This window comes from Myxine glutinosa, chromosome 9, assembly GCF_964187855.1.
Source record: "Myxine glutinosa chromosome 9, kmMyxGlut1.1, whole genome shotgun sequence".
Lineage (NCBI taxonomy): Eukaryota > Metazoa > Chordata > Myxini > Myxiniformes > Myxinidae > Myxine > Myxine glutinosa.
This window is the reverse complement of record NC_136269.1, coordinates 118,540,101-118,557,181: the sequence shown is the minus strand read 5'-3', so window position 1 is coordinate 118,557,181 and position 17,081 is coordinate 118,540,101. Positions and strand designations below refer to the sequence as shown.

Genomic DNA, 17,081 nt, shown 5'->3' with positions numbered 1-17,081 from the left:
TGAAGCAAGGGGAGTGCGAGGCGAGGGCACGGTGGGTTCAGAGTGAAGCAAGGGGAGTGTGAGGTGAGGGCACGTTGGGTTCAGAGTGAAGCAACTGGTGTGTGAGGCGAGGGACACGTTGGGGTCTGAGTGAAGCAAGGGGAGTGCGAGGCGAGGGCACGGTGGGTTCAGAGTGAAGCAAGGGGTGTGTGAGGCGAGGGACACGTTGGGTTCTGAATGAAGCAAGGGGAGTGCGAGGCGAGGGCACGGTGGGTTCAGAGTGAAGCAAGTGGAATGTGAGGCGAGGGCACGGTGGGTTCAGAGTGAAGCAAGGGGTGTGCGCGGCGAGGGCACGTTGGGTTCTGAGTGAAGCAAGGGGAGTGCGAGGCGAGGGCACGGTGGGTTCAAAGTGAAGCAAGGGGAATGTGAGGCGAGGGCACGGTAGGTTCACAGTGAAGCAAGGGGAGTGCGAGGAGAGGGCACGGTGGGTTCAGAGTGGAGCAAGGGGAATGTGAGGCGAGGGCACGGTGAGTTCAGAGTGAAGCAAGGGGTGTGCAAGGCGAGGGCACGGTGGGTTCAAAGTGAAGCAAGGGGAATGTGAGGCGAGGGCACGGTAGGTTCACAGTGAAGCAAGGGGAGTGCGAGGAGAGGGCACGGTGGGTTCAGAGTGGAGCAAGGGGAATGTGAGGCGAGGGCACGGTGAGTTCAGAGTGAAGCAAGGGGTGTGCAAGGCGAGGGCATGGTGATGCCAAAGTCCCCGGTACACCGCACGGCTGCACATACACTCAGGCTGTTTTTCTTGCTTACCAATATTCTCTCCGCACTCCGAAAACCAATACTCCGAACTGCCTCTTTCTGCTCCTACTGACCCCTTCGTTCCAGAATGAATGATGGCACCATGTCTGTTGTGTAAGTAAGTCTGTCTAAGGGAAATACGTATTATATAGGGGGTAAGCCTGCTCTTCCGTATCTTTGCCCACCTGCTTGCTTGTAAGTATGCGCTTTGATGATTGCCTGCTTGTGAAATAAAGATTGCTGTTCTACGGTAAGCCGTTCTAAACAAGTACTTACAGTAAGCACATTGTGAACAATGTGCTCACCATAAGTACTTGCTTATCTTTGGTAAACTTTTCAAACCTGCTCGTTTGTGTCCTTTCTTTCATTGGTCCGATACAGTGTGTACCTAATAGACGGGAGTTCTGTCCCACTGTTTCACTCCGGTAGTGCTTCGAGGCCATAGTAGTTGGAAGACTGGTCAACTCTGAGGGTGTGGACCCCAGCTCAGGTAGTTGTACCAACGAGTAGGTAACGCGACCGTGGACGTGTGGATCCTGCTCTGTGTAATTACTTTTGCCAGCGTCTGCTGTTGTTTGACAACCCTCCGGCACATGGAGTTATCCGTGACCTCTGGGCCAGTAGTGGCGGTGAGTCCGAGTACGCACCTCGGTCGGCGTGTGCAGAACCCGTAACAATTAAAAAAAGAAACATTTTTCCGCCCCCCCCCCCCCCCCCCCCCGAGGATAAATTGACAAGCTTGAAGTTACCCGTGCTACCGTAGGTGAACAGAGGGGAGGTTATGTTTTCACCCTTGTTTGTCTGTCTGTTTATTTGTCTGTGAGGATTGTGTCAAAATTTCAACTTGATTCCCAATTAACGTATGTTCACGGTGAAATGTGAGCTACTCGTTTCCACTTCAATAAAGCTGAGTTTTCCAAACCGGATTCGTTTTTGTTGTTGTGTCTTCATCTAGATTCTCGGTGCTTCTGTTGTAACCCGTGCAATATTTCATGTCAATTAATTCCTTGTTTTGTGCTTTTCGTTCCGTTCATTTCGTATTGTTCAAGGCCTGAATGCCCTTCCCTTGGATAGAAAGTGTATCTTGCTATATTGCTTTTATCCTGGTATATACCCGGGTATCTTGCTTCTATTTTCTCAATAATATCTTATTTTCTCCCCTCACTTAAAAAAAAAAAAAAAAAAATCAAAACAAAATTAAAAATATATATATATATATTCACTCAATAACGTTTCTCATTACCTCCGCCACTGAAGCTGCATGGTGGTTACATTTTCACCCGTGTCCTTGTTTGTGAACAGAACATCAAAAAGTTGTGGACAGATTCGGACGAAATTTGGTGGAGAGGTTTGGTGGAGAGGTTGGGTATGTGACGAAATTTGGTGGAGAGGTTGGGTATGTGACACGGATGATATTATTAAATGTTGGTGTGATCCGAATACGGATCAGAGAATTTTTATATTTTCTCATGATTCTTCACCCTTGAGTGATGGGGCCAAAAACGATATATAGCATGATATTTCAAAAAGTTGTGGATGAGTTATGACAAATCTTGGTGGAAGAGTTGGATAGGCGACAAGAACAAGCCGATTTGATTTTGGTTCAGGTCCGAGTCCAGATCTGGCCTATCAGTGGGATAAAAAAAAGGAATTTGTTCTGCCTTGTGGAGGTATGCGCTCTACCGAGTGTCTTATAGTTGATGCATTATATGGAGAATGAAGGCGTTCGGTCAAAAGAGAAAAACTGTGGGTTTTTAGATTTGAATCAAATCGTCCCTCAATCATAAGAAATCTTCAGAATGCTTCCCTGGCCAGGCCTTTTGCAAAACAACAGTAATAAGTCCTGTTGAGCAACAGACCATAAACGTATAGTTGTCATACAATGTTTATTCAAGTCAACTTGTCATAGTTTAGTCTCCATTTATAGGAAAATTGATTTATATTCACCAGTTGATTCCTAACATTGTCACTGCATTGTTCCTTACCTGATGAGCCTCCAAGTAGGCCTTGACTTGATCAACAGAGCTTGGTGGAGTATCCCATTGTTTGGACATTTCTCTGGCCTGCTCCAGCCAAGCGGTGATCGCAGTCAAACGCTGTGCAAGGAACTGACGATGGACAACGAAACAAACCGATCACACACTCACAACAATACGATTAAACATATAAAAGAAAAAGAGAAGATAATTTTAATGAACTTTGACAAAAATAAAAGATGCAAACAAATATTCTGATTAAAAATGTGTGTCATTTCATTTCATATGATAGAATATCAACTTGAACACTGAGAGCAAATGTCCTTCTTTCTTGTTGTGCTGTAGATAGGGTGGCCGTTTGTCCAGTTTTCTGCTACTCCATCCTCTATTTATACGAAACCGGACACCTCTATTTTCCCCTTGGGCCACCCAACCTTTCCGACCCACAATTTAACTTTTGATTGTTTGTCTTCATTGGGTCAGCAAAGTTTTTCAGCAAAGCCCAGATACACTTCAGGAACATAAAGATACTCATCTCCTACATATTCTCAATACCATGCAGCAAAGGCTCACACGGAACGAGTTTTCCCAATGATGAAACCACCGCTTGGAGAAACGAGAGGAACACTCTGGAGGTGGACAGTGTGAAAGCAGAGCTACAGATCTGCATCAATTTTTCAGAAGATGCAACAGACATGTACATTCACTTCCTGATGCGAGGAAAGGCTGGACATACAAATACTAGTCGATCTGGGAATTGTTAGTGCACATTTTATTTTTGGATAGTCTTTATAACTGTAGTTATTATGAATTCGCACTAAATTTAGTAAAAATAAATAAATCACTGCAGTAAGTAAACTGTCCTCTGTTCTTGAGGTCCCTCGATGGCCACCCCAACTGTCGAATTAGATACAAATCTACATTGTTGTGGAAATGTTTCCCAGGGGTCAATAAATGCTCAGTATAGTACAGTTATTTCCTTAATGAGCGTTTTAGAATGAGCGTAACATAATTAATTCTGATGTGGGAGACATCCTTATCCTTTAGAAAGACGCAGTATTCCCTCCCATTGTCAGTATCAAAGACTTATCATCCCTGTGAGCTTGTTTTTTCTGTTCTTTCCTCCGTTATTTTCTCTTTTAAAATGCGCGCACACCTTGCAGCACGAGACTGGCAGGAGAATGAAATGGGTTCTATTTAAGGCGCCCGACTTAACGCAGACAGCTCATAGTTACACTGTTATAAGATCATGCTCCTGTTACGGACAAATAATACCGCACACCTCTACCCAGTCCGATCGCCACAAATGGAAGAGCGAGACAGACAGACAAAGAGAGGGAGGGAGAGAGAGAGAGAGAGCGAGAGAGAGAGAGAGCGAGGGAGAGAGAGAGAGGGAGAGAGAGACATGAGCGAGAAGTGATCAAAAGGAGACGCCAGCAATTCTGAGGAGCGAACGCCGGGCTTCATTTTGTGCTGATCAGGTTGAGCTTCACTACTCTCTCTGGCAACGGAACTTACCTTGCAGTGTAATTGAACCGCCAACTGGATGAGTCGCGCCACATAAACGATATATATATATATATATATATATATATATATATATATATATATATATATATATATATATATATACTGATATATATACTGATATATATATATATATATATATACATATACAAGTATATATATATACTGATATATATATATATATATACTGATATATATATATATATATATATATACTTATATATACATATATATACTTATATATCAATATATATACTTATATATCAATATATATACTTATATATACATATATACACATATATATACATATATACTTATATATACATATATACTTATATATACATATATATATATAGGTGCAGAGTTTATATATATGGGTGCAGCCAAATTCCTACTTGGATTGATGCGCACCTCTTCCTCCTCTTCCACATCTTACCCTACCGCTCCCCCCCCCCTGTTCTGTTTTTTATATATATATATATACACACTCACCTCTTCCTCCTCTTCCACATCTTACCCTACCGCTCCCCCCCCCCTATTCTGTTTTATATATATATATATATATATATATATAAAAAACAGAACAGGGGGGGGGGAGCGGTAGGGTAAGATGTGGAAGAGGAGGAAGAGGTGCGCATCAATCCAAGTAGGAATTTGGCTGCACCCATATATATAAACTCTGCACCTATATATATATATGTATATATAAGTATATATGTATATATAAGTATATATGTATATATATGTGTATATATGTATATATAAGTATATATATTGATATATAAGTATATATATTGATATATAAGTATATATATGTATATATAAGTATATATATATATATATATATCAGTATATATATATCAGTATATATATATACTGTATATGTATGTATATATATATATATATATATATATATATATATATATATATATATATATATATATATATATATATATATATATATACATATATATATATATATATATATATATATATATATATTGTTACGTGGTCCCCTCGGTGAATACCTGGTCCCAGTGACCCCCGGACCGTGAGAGGAACTTCGCCAGAAAGCTGTATTATATATGCGCTTTCGCCATGCAAGCCATATGAATTTCACCCCAGAGACAACTGACGTTCAAGGATATATTTCTATGGTAATGATACCAAACAATTTCAATGACACAACCATCAACAATATTTCAAGAACACAACCACGGAGATTTTCCCCGAGCAATCAACAATACATAATCATCACCAATTCCCAATTCACAATCAATTCCCTATGATTAAGATGGCCATCTTATACAGGTGTGTCCCGGTGAGTACTCACACCCCCTTTCGGTCTCTGCTCCTCACAATGTCTCTCGTCTCCGCACACGGGCGGTTGAACGAACACCGGGCGGACGTGCTCCAAACGTGCCGTCTCGTACCGGGGACAGCTGCTGCAGCGCCCCTCCTTGCCAAGCAACGGGGCAAAATCCAGCGCGGCTTCCAACGCGCGCGAGGCCCCAAAGTGCGACCCGTACGCGTCCTTGTAGACGGGGCAAAACCAAGCGCGGGTTGCAACGCGTGCGAGGCTCGACGTGCGACCCGTACGCGTCCTTGTAGACGGGGCAAAACCAAGCGCGGTTTGCAACGCGCGCGTGGCCCAACGTGCGACCGCTTGGTTCCGTGCACGAACTCACGGGGACTTGACGGGTCAAAAGGTAGTTACGCGTCCAGGTAACTCCTCTCGCCAAACGGGTTTCGGAACGCCTCTGTTTTCCACGCAGCGCGAGGTCGATTCCACCTTTTGTCGTCGCGGGGCGAGGAAGATCAAGAAGAATACTCGTCCTGTTCCCTCGTGTCTTTTCTTCTTCCGTTTCCGGTCACTTCCGTTTCCGGCCACTCCCTCAGAAGGGCTCCTGACCCTCCAACCACAACAACTACACAACAACTTAATATACTACACACGGATAAGCAAAGACCTGAATGGTAATTCACATACATTCACATAAATATGTAACACTCCCCCCCTTCAAGAAAGAAAGTTTGAACCCAGCGAAAACTTTCTTTGCCGGCCAATTTGGAGAAACAAACCAGATAACTCAACACCCCCCACATTATCCGTTCCCCCCGGGCACAGTTATCACTTAAAAATAAAGCAACCAAAATTTCACCACAACCCCTCCAGATTACTCCCTCTGGACTAAGTACCAACAACGACATTGTCCCTGCCAAATCAAACTCCATCTCATGACCCTCTGACTTTGCCCGTCAGTTTCTTGGGAATGAAGGTTAAGGGGTTGATCAAAGATCCAAAGTTAAGCAACTCGATAGCACTTTTTCCGGGAGGCCAAGCCGAGTATTCACTACATGGATGCCTTTAGGAACGCGGAGTTCACGGTTAGTCCGTGCAGGAAAGTTCTCTACATGGGCGCCTTGAGGAACGTGGAGTTCACGGTTAGTCCGTGCATGAAAGTTCACTACATGGACGCCTTTAGGAACGGCGTTCACGGTTAATTCGTGTAGGAATCTTGGCTCGGCGGCTCTGCCGCCTTCAGTGCTTCAACTTCTCAGAACTTCCCGAATAATTAGGGTGGGACCACTGGTCCCTGTAGTCCCATGAATAGCGGTCTCCTTCTCGGCCACTACCAAAACTACCGCCCAGTTGTCCTCTCCTGTAGACCTCTCGACGCCTACGAAATGCCTTCCCTACTGTTATGGTCCGACCCTCCAAATCCTTGCCATTCCAATTCTTCTCTGCCTCTCTGGCGTCTTTTGTGCTGGCAAACGTGACAAAGCCGAACCCTCTTGACTGTTGCGTTTCCCAGTCTCTTACCAACCGCACTTCCACCAGCGGCCCATATCTGTTGAAGACAGAGGTCAGAACTTCTTCCTCTGTTTTGAAGTTCAGTCCCCCTACAAATAACTTGGCACTTTGGTCGCCCTCCCGAGCTGGTGTGGTGTTATTTTCCCTGCTGGGCTCTTTACCAACCCTCAGGTTACCATAAACTTGACCCCCGGCCAAATCATTCCCGATAACCACAGATACACCCTCTACAGGAAGCGTGGCTTGTAAACCGACGGTGACCGGTCCTGACACCAAATCGGACTCCAACTGGATGACCTGAAGGGGAGCACTAACACCGCCCCCGATCCCCTGTAAACGAACACTATCCCCCGTTGCCGTCTCCTCGGACCATGGCAAAATGCCTTCAAGCATTAAAGATTGGTGGGCCCCTGTGTCCCTCAATATCCTAACCGGTCTCCGGTTAGTCGAGGCTCCATCCAGTGACACAAACCCCTCTGAAATAAATGGTTGGTAACCCTTTTGATGGCGATTTCTTACGCTAGCCATCGCATTCGGAGTTGTAATAGTCGGACTCCGCTCTGGGTTGTCCCTTTTCATGAGGTAACAACTGGACATCAAGTGTCCAGGTTTCTTGCAAAACGCGCAAGTAGGCCCGGAGGAAAAACTCGGGGTCTGCCTCGGGCCCCCCGAACTATAAGTTTGTCTTGGGCCCGCATCCCTCTGATTTCGAACCGGTGGGGTATCATAGTTGTCCCCATAATCATCTCGAGGCCGCCGCCATGTATGGTCGTTCTCCGCACCTGCTGTTCCCCACCTCCCCTGCGGAGATCTAGGCGAGGAGTTAGGTTCGTGGACCCCTATTCGGTGGGTTAAGGCATAATCATCTGCCATGGTGGCTGCGTCCCACAACTTTGGTACCTTCTTTTCCTGCAGGTACACTTTGATGTCCTCGTGGACACACTGCTGGAATTCCTCCACCAGGATCAAGTCCCGCAAGGTCTCGAAGTCTTTCCCGACTCCTTTTGACTCACACCACCGATCAAACATGTTTTCTTTCACTCTGGCAAACTCCACATGGGTCTCACTCTCCCTCTTCCTGGCATTCCTGAATTTTTGCCTGTAAGCTTCCGGAACCAACTCATAGGCTTTGAGGATGTGCTTCTTCAGTACCTCATAATCTGCACATTGGTCCATTGGTAGCGCCGAATAAATTTCCTGAGCTTTCCCCACCAGCACACTTTGCACGAGTATGGTCCAGGCCTCCTCCGGCCAATTTAATTGTCGAGCCACTTTCTCAAAGTGTGGAAAAAATTTCGCGACTTCCTTTTCACTGAACGGTGGAACCAGCCTCACATGTCTGCCCACATCCCAGGTTCTCTGGTTAGGTGTCGACCCCGTCAGCAAGGGTGGTGCCTCTCCCCGTTCTCTCATTAACTCCAGCTCCTTGAATTTGATTTCTTGCTGAAGCTCCATGTCACGTTCCTTTAATTCCCTTTCCGCTTTTCTCTCCTCTGCTTTTCTCCCTTCTAACCTTTCCTGGAGTTCTCGTTCCACTCTCCTTTCCTCTGCTTGTTTCTCTTCTCTCCTCTCTTCTGCTTTCCTTTCTTCTTCTGCTAACCTTTCCTGGAGTTCTCGTTCCACTCTCCTTTCCTCTGCTTGTTTCTCTTCTCTCCTCTCTTCTGCTTTCCTTTCTTCTTCTGCTCTTTCCTTTTCTGCTTTCCTTTCTTCTTCTTTTAACCTTTCCTGGAGTTCTCGTTCCATTCTCCTTTCCTCTGCTTTTTCCTTTTCTGCTTTCCTTTCTTCTTCTGCTCTTTCCTTTTCTGCTTTCCTTTCTTCTTCTGCTCTTTCCTTTTCTGCTTTCCTTTCTTCTTCTTTGATCCGTTCCTGGCTCCGTAATTGCAACTCCAGTTTCCGGAGCTCCACGTCTTCTGGTTCCTCAGGTAGCCACTCCCAGGCTAACTCGTCCCATGTTCCTAATCCCACCATAGACTGTATCACCGTGGTCTGCAACTCTGCCTTCCTCAAATTAGTTCGGACCTCCAAGTTAAAATGTTTGGCCAATTTCAAGAGGTCCGACTTTAGCAACGCTCGGAACTGTGCCTCACTCGGGGTTTGCCCAAAGTTCTGTGCCACAAACGCCATGGTGCTTATCGTTAACACCTGTTAACCTTCACCCAAGACTTTACCCCAATTTCTCAAAAAAATTTCCAATTAATAATTAATTAATTAATTTTAATTAATAAAAAATTCTTATTTTATTATTTTATACAATTTGAAATCCCGGACGTAGACCCAATTGCGAATCGTAATTTGGACGAGCCCCCAATTCTGTTACGTGGTCCCCTCGGTGAATACCTGGTCCCAGTGACCCCCGGACCGTGAGAGGAACTTCGCCAGAAAGCTGTATTATATATGCGCTTTCGCCACGCAAGCCATATGAATTTCACCCCAGAGACAACTGACGTTCAAGGATATATTTCTATGGTAATGATACCAAACAATTTCAATGACACAACCATCAACAATATTTCAAGAACACAACCACGGAGATTTTCCCCGAGCAATCAACAATACATAATCATCACCAATTCCCAATTCACAATCAATTCCCTATGATTAAGATGGCCATCTTATACAGGTGTGTCCCGGTGAGTACTCACACCCCCTTTCGGTCTCTGCTCCTCACAATGTCTCTCGTCTCCGCACACGGGCGGTTGAACGAACCCCGGGCGGACGTGCTCCAAACGTGCCGTCTCGTACCGGGGACAGCTGCTGCAGCGCCCCTCCTTGCCAAGCAACGGGGCAAAATCCAGCGCGGCTTCCAACGCGCGCGAGGCCCCAAAGTGCGACCCGTACGCGTCCTTGTAGACGGGGCAAAACCAAGCGCGGGTTGCAACGCGTGCGAGGCTCGACGTGCGACCCGTACGCGTCCTTGTAGACGGGGCAAAACCAAGCGCGGTTTGCAACGCGCGCGTGGCCCAACGTGCGACCGCTTGGTTCCGTGCACGAACTCACGGGGACTTGACGGGTCAAAAGGTAGTTACGCGTCCAGGTAACTCCTCTCGCCAAACGGGTTTCGGAACGCCTCTGTTTTCCACGCAGCGCGAGGTCGATTCCACCTTTTGTCGTCGCGGGGCGAGGAAGATCAAGAAGAATACTCGTCCTGTTCCCTCGTGTCTTTTCTTCTTCCGTTTCCGGTCACTTCCGTTTCCGGCCACTCCCTCAGAAGGGCTCCTGACCCTCCAACCACAACAACTACACAACAACTTAATATACTACACACGGATAAGCAAAGACCTGAATGGTAATTCACATACATTCACATAAATATGTAACAATATATATATATAAATATATATATATATATATATATATATATATATATACACCTCTTCCTCCTCTTCCACATCTTACCCTACCGCTCCCCCCCCCCCTATTCTGTTTTATATATATATATATATATATATATATAAAACAGAACAGGGGGGGGGAGCGGTAGGGTAAGATGTGGAAGAGGAGGAAGAGGTGCGCATCAATCCAAGTAGGAATTTGGCTGCACCCATATATATAAACTCTGCACCTATATATATATATGTATATATAAGTATATATGTATATATAAGTATATATGTATATATATGTGTATATATGTATATATAAGTATATATATTGATATATAAGTATATATATTGATATATAAGTATATATATATATATATATATATAGGAGTTCTGAGGAGCGAATATATATATATATATATATATATATATATATATATATATATATATATATATATATATATATATATATATATATATATATATATATATATATATATATATATATATATATATCTGGAGCCTGGTGTTGGCTTAGCGGTTAGGATGCAGGCTTGGGATCTTAGGATCCTGAGTTCAAATCCCGGTCAATCGCTGAATTAACACCAGGGGGGTTGACTCAGCCTGTCATCCTTCCGAGGTCGGCAAATTGAGTACCAGCTTGCTGGGATGAATGGTCACGGTGTGCACCCCGATTTAGAATAGGTACACCGTATCCCTGCGCAGTGCGCATCGTAAGAGGCGACGAAGGGCTGGCATCAGGAAGGGCATCCGGCCATAAAACATTGCCTCAAACAGGGAACCATGATTGTCATGGGGCCCGCAAGGCTAACCCCTGCTCCAGCGGGGAAAAATGGCCTTAAAACAATCATTCATTCAGTCTCTGTCTCTCTTTCTAACGATTGCCCTGTCGTGAGGTGAACTGCCTCAAAACTCCGGCACGGAATTTTGAGGTCGCTTGCCTCCATTGATCGATTTCTTGATTGGCTCCCACCTTGATTCTCCTCCCAAGAGAAAATTTAGCCCAAACGGGTTAGTGGGCCCGGGAGGGCCACATTAGTTTTGAGTGATTTAGAGGTGCCGCAGCTAACATAGTATAGAGTGATTCGTGGGGTAGGTAGGAATAGGATACATTAGGGCTGAAGCTGGCTCCCTACCTACTGCCATCACACGTTGCTGTGGCCCCAGACAAGACCACATGCCGGTCCATACGATCTGCAACCGGCTCACCATCTGCCAGCCACTCACCTGATCTGCAGTCCAGCATTGCATGTGAGTCTTGCCAGTCATGCCAGTTAGCCATGCCACTTGCATTGTGACATCTTAGCCATGACATACCTGTCATTTCTCTCACCACTTGCTGTAGTCATGTGTTTTTAAATGCCGATTCATGCCAAATTCCTACCTACCCCATGCCAAATTCCTATCATGCCAAATTCCTACTTGGATTGATGCGCATGCGCAAGATTGGAGGTCTCGTCTCTTCAAAGCTGTCCATGCACGCTCGCTTTTGAAGTTAAGTAACTTTTCTCAATTGTGTTTTTGTCGAAACTGGTCTTGTATGTACCTATTGGGGTGTCTTGAATAGTATTCTTGGCGTTGGTTTTTCATACCTGTGTACAGAATCGTCGATCTCTCTTATCGCGTATTCTGAGGCCTAAGTGTAGTACTAGGCTACTGTGTCCAACCTTGGCTTGAGGCTTCGTTTTTGTCTCAGCGGTTCTCTGATCGCGCTGCAATTATTTTCCGGTCTCTGTTTTTCACGGTCTTTTCATCCCATACTTCCTTGTTTTAAAATCTCAAAAAAAAAAAAAAAACCCAAAAACATTTCCTTCTGTTCTTATTTGTTTATTCGTTCTTATTTGTTCGTTCGTTCGTTTTTCGACCACGTTGTTTCGTTTGTGATCACTGATCACATTGTTAAAAAATGTCTCATCTGACCCCTGAAGACCTGTATTCTGTCATATTCTATAACACCTCTTTCTTCTTCTTCTATAAAAGGATGCTTTCGACTTGCTCACCAAATCCATTCATTCCAAAAAAAAATTCCATCTCTTATAATGTATCTTTCATTCATTCCCTAAACTCTCCAGCACTCCATCCTCCCTCCAGCGTCCTCAAACGTATTTTTGACTCGAATGTCTCAAGAAACTCATTTTGCAATAAATGTTCGTTTCCCATTAATCGTACATTTTTCAAAATCCCATCACCCCAAAATCCCATTTCCCATCACCCCTCCCCTCTAAATCTACCCCCTTGCCCATCCCCTCCAAATCATCCCCATCACCCATCTCTTTCAAATCTTCCCCCTTGCCCCTCCCCTCCAAATCTTCCCAATCACCCATTCCTTTCAAATCTCCCCCCACACCCCTCCGCTCCGAGACTCTCCCTCGCTCCTCCCCTCCTAGACTCCCCTATCACCCCTCCCCCTCAAAGCGTCCTCCCCGCTTCTTCCCCCTTCCAACTTTCACCTTCATCTCCCTCAACCTTCTGCCTCGCTCTTCCCCCTCATCAAATAACACCTCACTGCGCCTCTCCCAATCACCATCAAACCTTTTGTCTGCCCCATTCTTCCCTTTCTCCAAGCTATTCTGTAATCTCCGACACACCTTCAACAGCTCTCCCTACCTCTTCCTCCTCTTCCACATCTTACCCTACCGCTCCCCCCCCCCCCCCCCCCCCCCTGTTCTGTATCCGATGCTCCCCCTTCCTCTTCCTTAACAGTATGGACCTCAAACATCCGGGGCCTTCGCTCAAACTTGTCTGATCTCTCCATACAGGTTGCTTCTGACAAACCAGACGTGATCTGCTTAACAGAAACTTTCCTCCTTCATGATGTCTCTGATTCCTTGGTATCTCTCCCAGGTTACTCCATCCTCCGGTATGATAGACCTGAGCCTCGTCCTGGAGGTGGGGTTGCTATCTTTATAAAAAACTCTCTTCCTCACTCGCCCTGCACTGCCCTCTCTCCACCTCACCCCCAGGAATACCTTTGGCTACGGCTTCCCCTTCGCTCCCACCTTTTGTTCATATGTGTGTTGTACCGTCCACCAAACAGTGATGACTCCATCTACATCTCGCTGTCCGAGAATATGGACCCACTTCTATCTACCCATCCCAACTCTCTCTTCCTCATATGTGGTGATTTCAACTGTCACCATGCCAGTTGGCTGGGTGTGGGTACCGCTCTCACCAGCCATGGCTCTTCAGCAAAGGACTTCTGTGACTCACTGGGACTGACACAATCTGTCAATTTCCCGACCCGGATTTCAGTCAACGGAGCATCTTCTCTTCTGGACTTGGTTATGACTAACTTCCCTGAAAATGTCTGCTGCTCTTCTTCTGCTCCAATCGGCTCTTCTGATCATGTGCTTGTTAAAGTGGACATCTCTCTGACCATTCTCAGAGAGCCTCCTCAGCGTCGACGAGTCTGGCATTTCACTCAGGCCAACTGGCATGGTCTTCAAGCAGCCATCAATCATCTGGACTGGTCTCCCATCTCTACTGCCTCTGACATAAATTCTTCCTGGGAATTCTTCCAAAGCAAACTGCTCTCTCTCATGCACAGATTTATCCCATCTCGTCTTCTGTTGTCTTACCCTTCCTCCCGTCCATGGTACACGGAATCTTGTGGTGAGGCTATTGCCCAGAAACAACTTGCTTTCGTCTCCTGGAAAGCAAATCCAACGGAAGGAAATCTCATTTCCTTTCACAAAGCCCGAAACAATTGTGTGTCCACCCTCAGGAGAGCCAGGAAACAATATCTCTCCGTTCTCAGGACCGAACTCTCTTATCTGTCTCCCTCTTCCAAATCCTGGTGGCGTCTGGTCAAATCTGTTTCTGGTGTTTGTTCCCCCTCCATCCCCTCCCTCACCTCAAATGGCCACACGGCTGACTCCGCGCGTGAAAAAGCTGAATGCCTCAACTCTGTGTTTGCCTCTAAATCTTCTGTCCCAAACCCATCCCTCTCTGTACCCACCGTACCCAGTCGTACCCAGCTGCTCCTGGACTCTGTGTCCTTTCCTCCTGACAAGGTGGAAAAGTTTCTGTCAACCCTCGACTCGGATTCTGCAACTGGACCTGACGGCATCAGCCCACGGGTCCTAAAATCCTGTTCTTCCGCTCTTTCACTCCCTCTCTCTGTTCTCTTCACCCTCTCTTTTGCTCAAGGTCATCTTCCATCTGCTTGGAAATCTGCCAGCATCACCGCTTTGCACAAAAAAGGTGCAAAAACAGATCCCAGCAACTACAGACCAATCAGCCTTCTCCCAATTATCAGCAAAGTCATGGAATCCATCATTGCTTCAGATATGAAATCTTTCCTCTTCTCCAATGGCTTGATCTCTGATCATCAATTTGGTTTCAGACCTGGACACTCTACTCTGGACATGCTGCTTCTGCTTTCTCAACAATGGATGGAGGTCCTCAATGCCAAACAGGAAATTAGAGCAGTCTCCCTTGACATATCACGTGCCTTCGATACGGTCTGGTACCCCGCTCTGCTCACAAAACTCTCCTCTTTTGGTATCAATGGAAATCCCCATGCATGGCTGGCGGACTTCCTCTCTAGTCGTAGTCAACGTGTGGCCCTGAATGGGTTTCTCTCATCTCCTCTTCCTGTTCAGGCTGGAGTTCCACAAGGCAGTGTTCTGGGCCCTGTGCTTTTTCTGTTCTTCATCAATGATCTCTCTGACTATCTTGAAAATCCTCTGTATCTCTTTGCTGATGACTCTACTCTCTGTCGCTCCATTCTTCATCCCTCAGTTCGGCAGTCTGCTGCCTCCTCACTCTCTGCAGACCTGGACAAAATCACAGACTGGGCAAACAAGTGGAACATGTCTTTCAATCCTGACAAATCTCACACTCTTACGATGTCTCTCCGAAAAGACTGACTGGCCAACCCTCCCATCCACTTTCTGAATAATCCTCTCCAAGAAGTTCTGTCACTCAAGCTTTTGGGTCTCACTATCTGCCATGATCTTTCCTGGGAAAACCACATTTCAAATCTGGCCTCCAAAGCCAGTCGCCGACTGGGCATCCTCCGTCGTGCAAAGTCCTTCCTTGGCACACCTGAGCTCCTCACCACATACAAGGCTTTCATCCGCAGCTCAATGGAATACTGCTCTCCCCTCTGGGCTGGTGCTCCTGCCTCACACCTAGCTCGTCTTCACGCTGTTGAAACCAAAGCATTCAGAATCATTGGAATCTCCCGCGATGAAGCTAACTCCAAGGGCCTCTCACTCACTCACCGCAGGCAGGTTGGTGGTCTTTCCATCTTCTACCGACTCCTCTCTGGCCTTGCCCCCCCAGCTCTCTCTGGGCTCTGTCCCGCAAATATTCCTACAGGTCGCACAAGATCTGCCTGCAACCCTCTTATGGTCAAACTGCCAAAATCAAGACTCTCTGCTCACCTTCACTCCTTCATTCCTCTCTTCTCCCGCCTCTGGAACAAACTCCCTCACTCTCTTCAATCCCACTCCACCCTCAAGGTCTTTAAAACAGCTGTTCACCACCATCTCTTATCTTCCCCCATCCAAAACCTTGATCTTTTCTACCCCCGCTAATTTCACCCCAATTCCACTTTTTTGAAATACCAACTTCTGTCCTGGAAGTCCTTGGTGTCCTTGTGTTTTATACTTCTCCTTCCACCCCCCCCCCCCTTCCCACGCCTCCTCCCCCCAAGCCCTCTCCCTTCCACACATCTCCCTGCTCTCAAATGTTGTGTTTGTGTGCTTCCCCTTCTCTCCCCATCTTGTTTTCCGCTCCCTCTTTTTGTGTGTTTTGTTTGTCTGGTTGATTTGTTTGTGAAGTAAATGTTAGCTCTTTCACGAGCCTCGATTCAGTATACAAAAAAAAAAAAAAAAAAAAAAAAAAAAAAAAATTTACCCGGTGGATGTGGAGCATAACTGTGCAAAAGGTCACAACATGATGGGGACGTCCTCATATATGGGCATGCAGTGCACTCCAAGCCAATGGACCACACGTAATATGGAATTTCCTCAGCTTGCCCCACCAATTAGCACTAGTCATCAATCTTCACCTGATAGGCCACGTCAGCCAATGGGCACATGTTAGGAGCAGTCCGGTACAACCGGCGGAACGAAATTTCCTGCTTAGTGTATCATGAATGTTGTTTTTGCAATTTTGACTTACATTGGCTGCCATTGTCCATGACGTCATAAACGTTAAACATCTTCTCCAGAACCGCTGAACAGATCAATGTGAAATTTTACAAATACGATTGCCTAGCCATGGGGATAAAAGTTTGCAAAAAAGTCATTGGTCATGTGGTTTGGCAGTCATATTGGATGGAAAAACGAACTTTATCTGATCAACACGAAACTTCACACACATGATCTCTTCCCCAAACGTAGGCAGAGTGTAAATTTTTGATGTCATAGGTCACGTGGTTTGGCAGCCATCCTGGATTTAAGGGAAAAAATTATATGTCGCCATAACCGCTTAACCAACCCAACCCAAAATTTACAGTTATGATCAACTACCCATGAGGAAAATTTATTTAAAACAATGACGTCATCAGTGACGTGGCCTGGCTGCCATTTTGCCTGGAAGCCTATAATCACTGCTCGCAGTTCGTCATTCTTATTCTTCCTTCTCAGTTTGTGAACCTGCTGCCCATTGTCGTTCAACTCCTCCGCGACCTTACAC

General features: G+C 45.8%; 1 protein-coding gene across 9 annotated transcripts in view; it reads right to left on the bottom strand.

The window, feature by feature from the left end:
* Positions 1 to 17,081, bottom strand: part of LOC137435041 (uncharacterized) — an 85,008-nt gene that overhangs the window by 53,379 nt on the left and 14,548 nt on the right. For all 9 annotated transcript variants that reach the window (XM_078784810.1, XM_078784811.1, XM_068128413.2 and 6 more), the window contains one exon: positions 2,760 to 2,882. In XM_078784810.1, the coding sequence (XP_078640936.1) occupies positions 2,760 to 2,882 (123 nt within the window). The remainder of the gene's footprint in view (positions 1 to 2,759; positions 2,883 to 17,081) is intronic.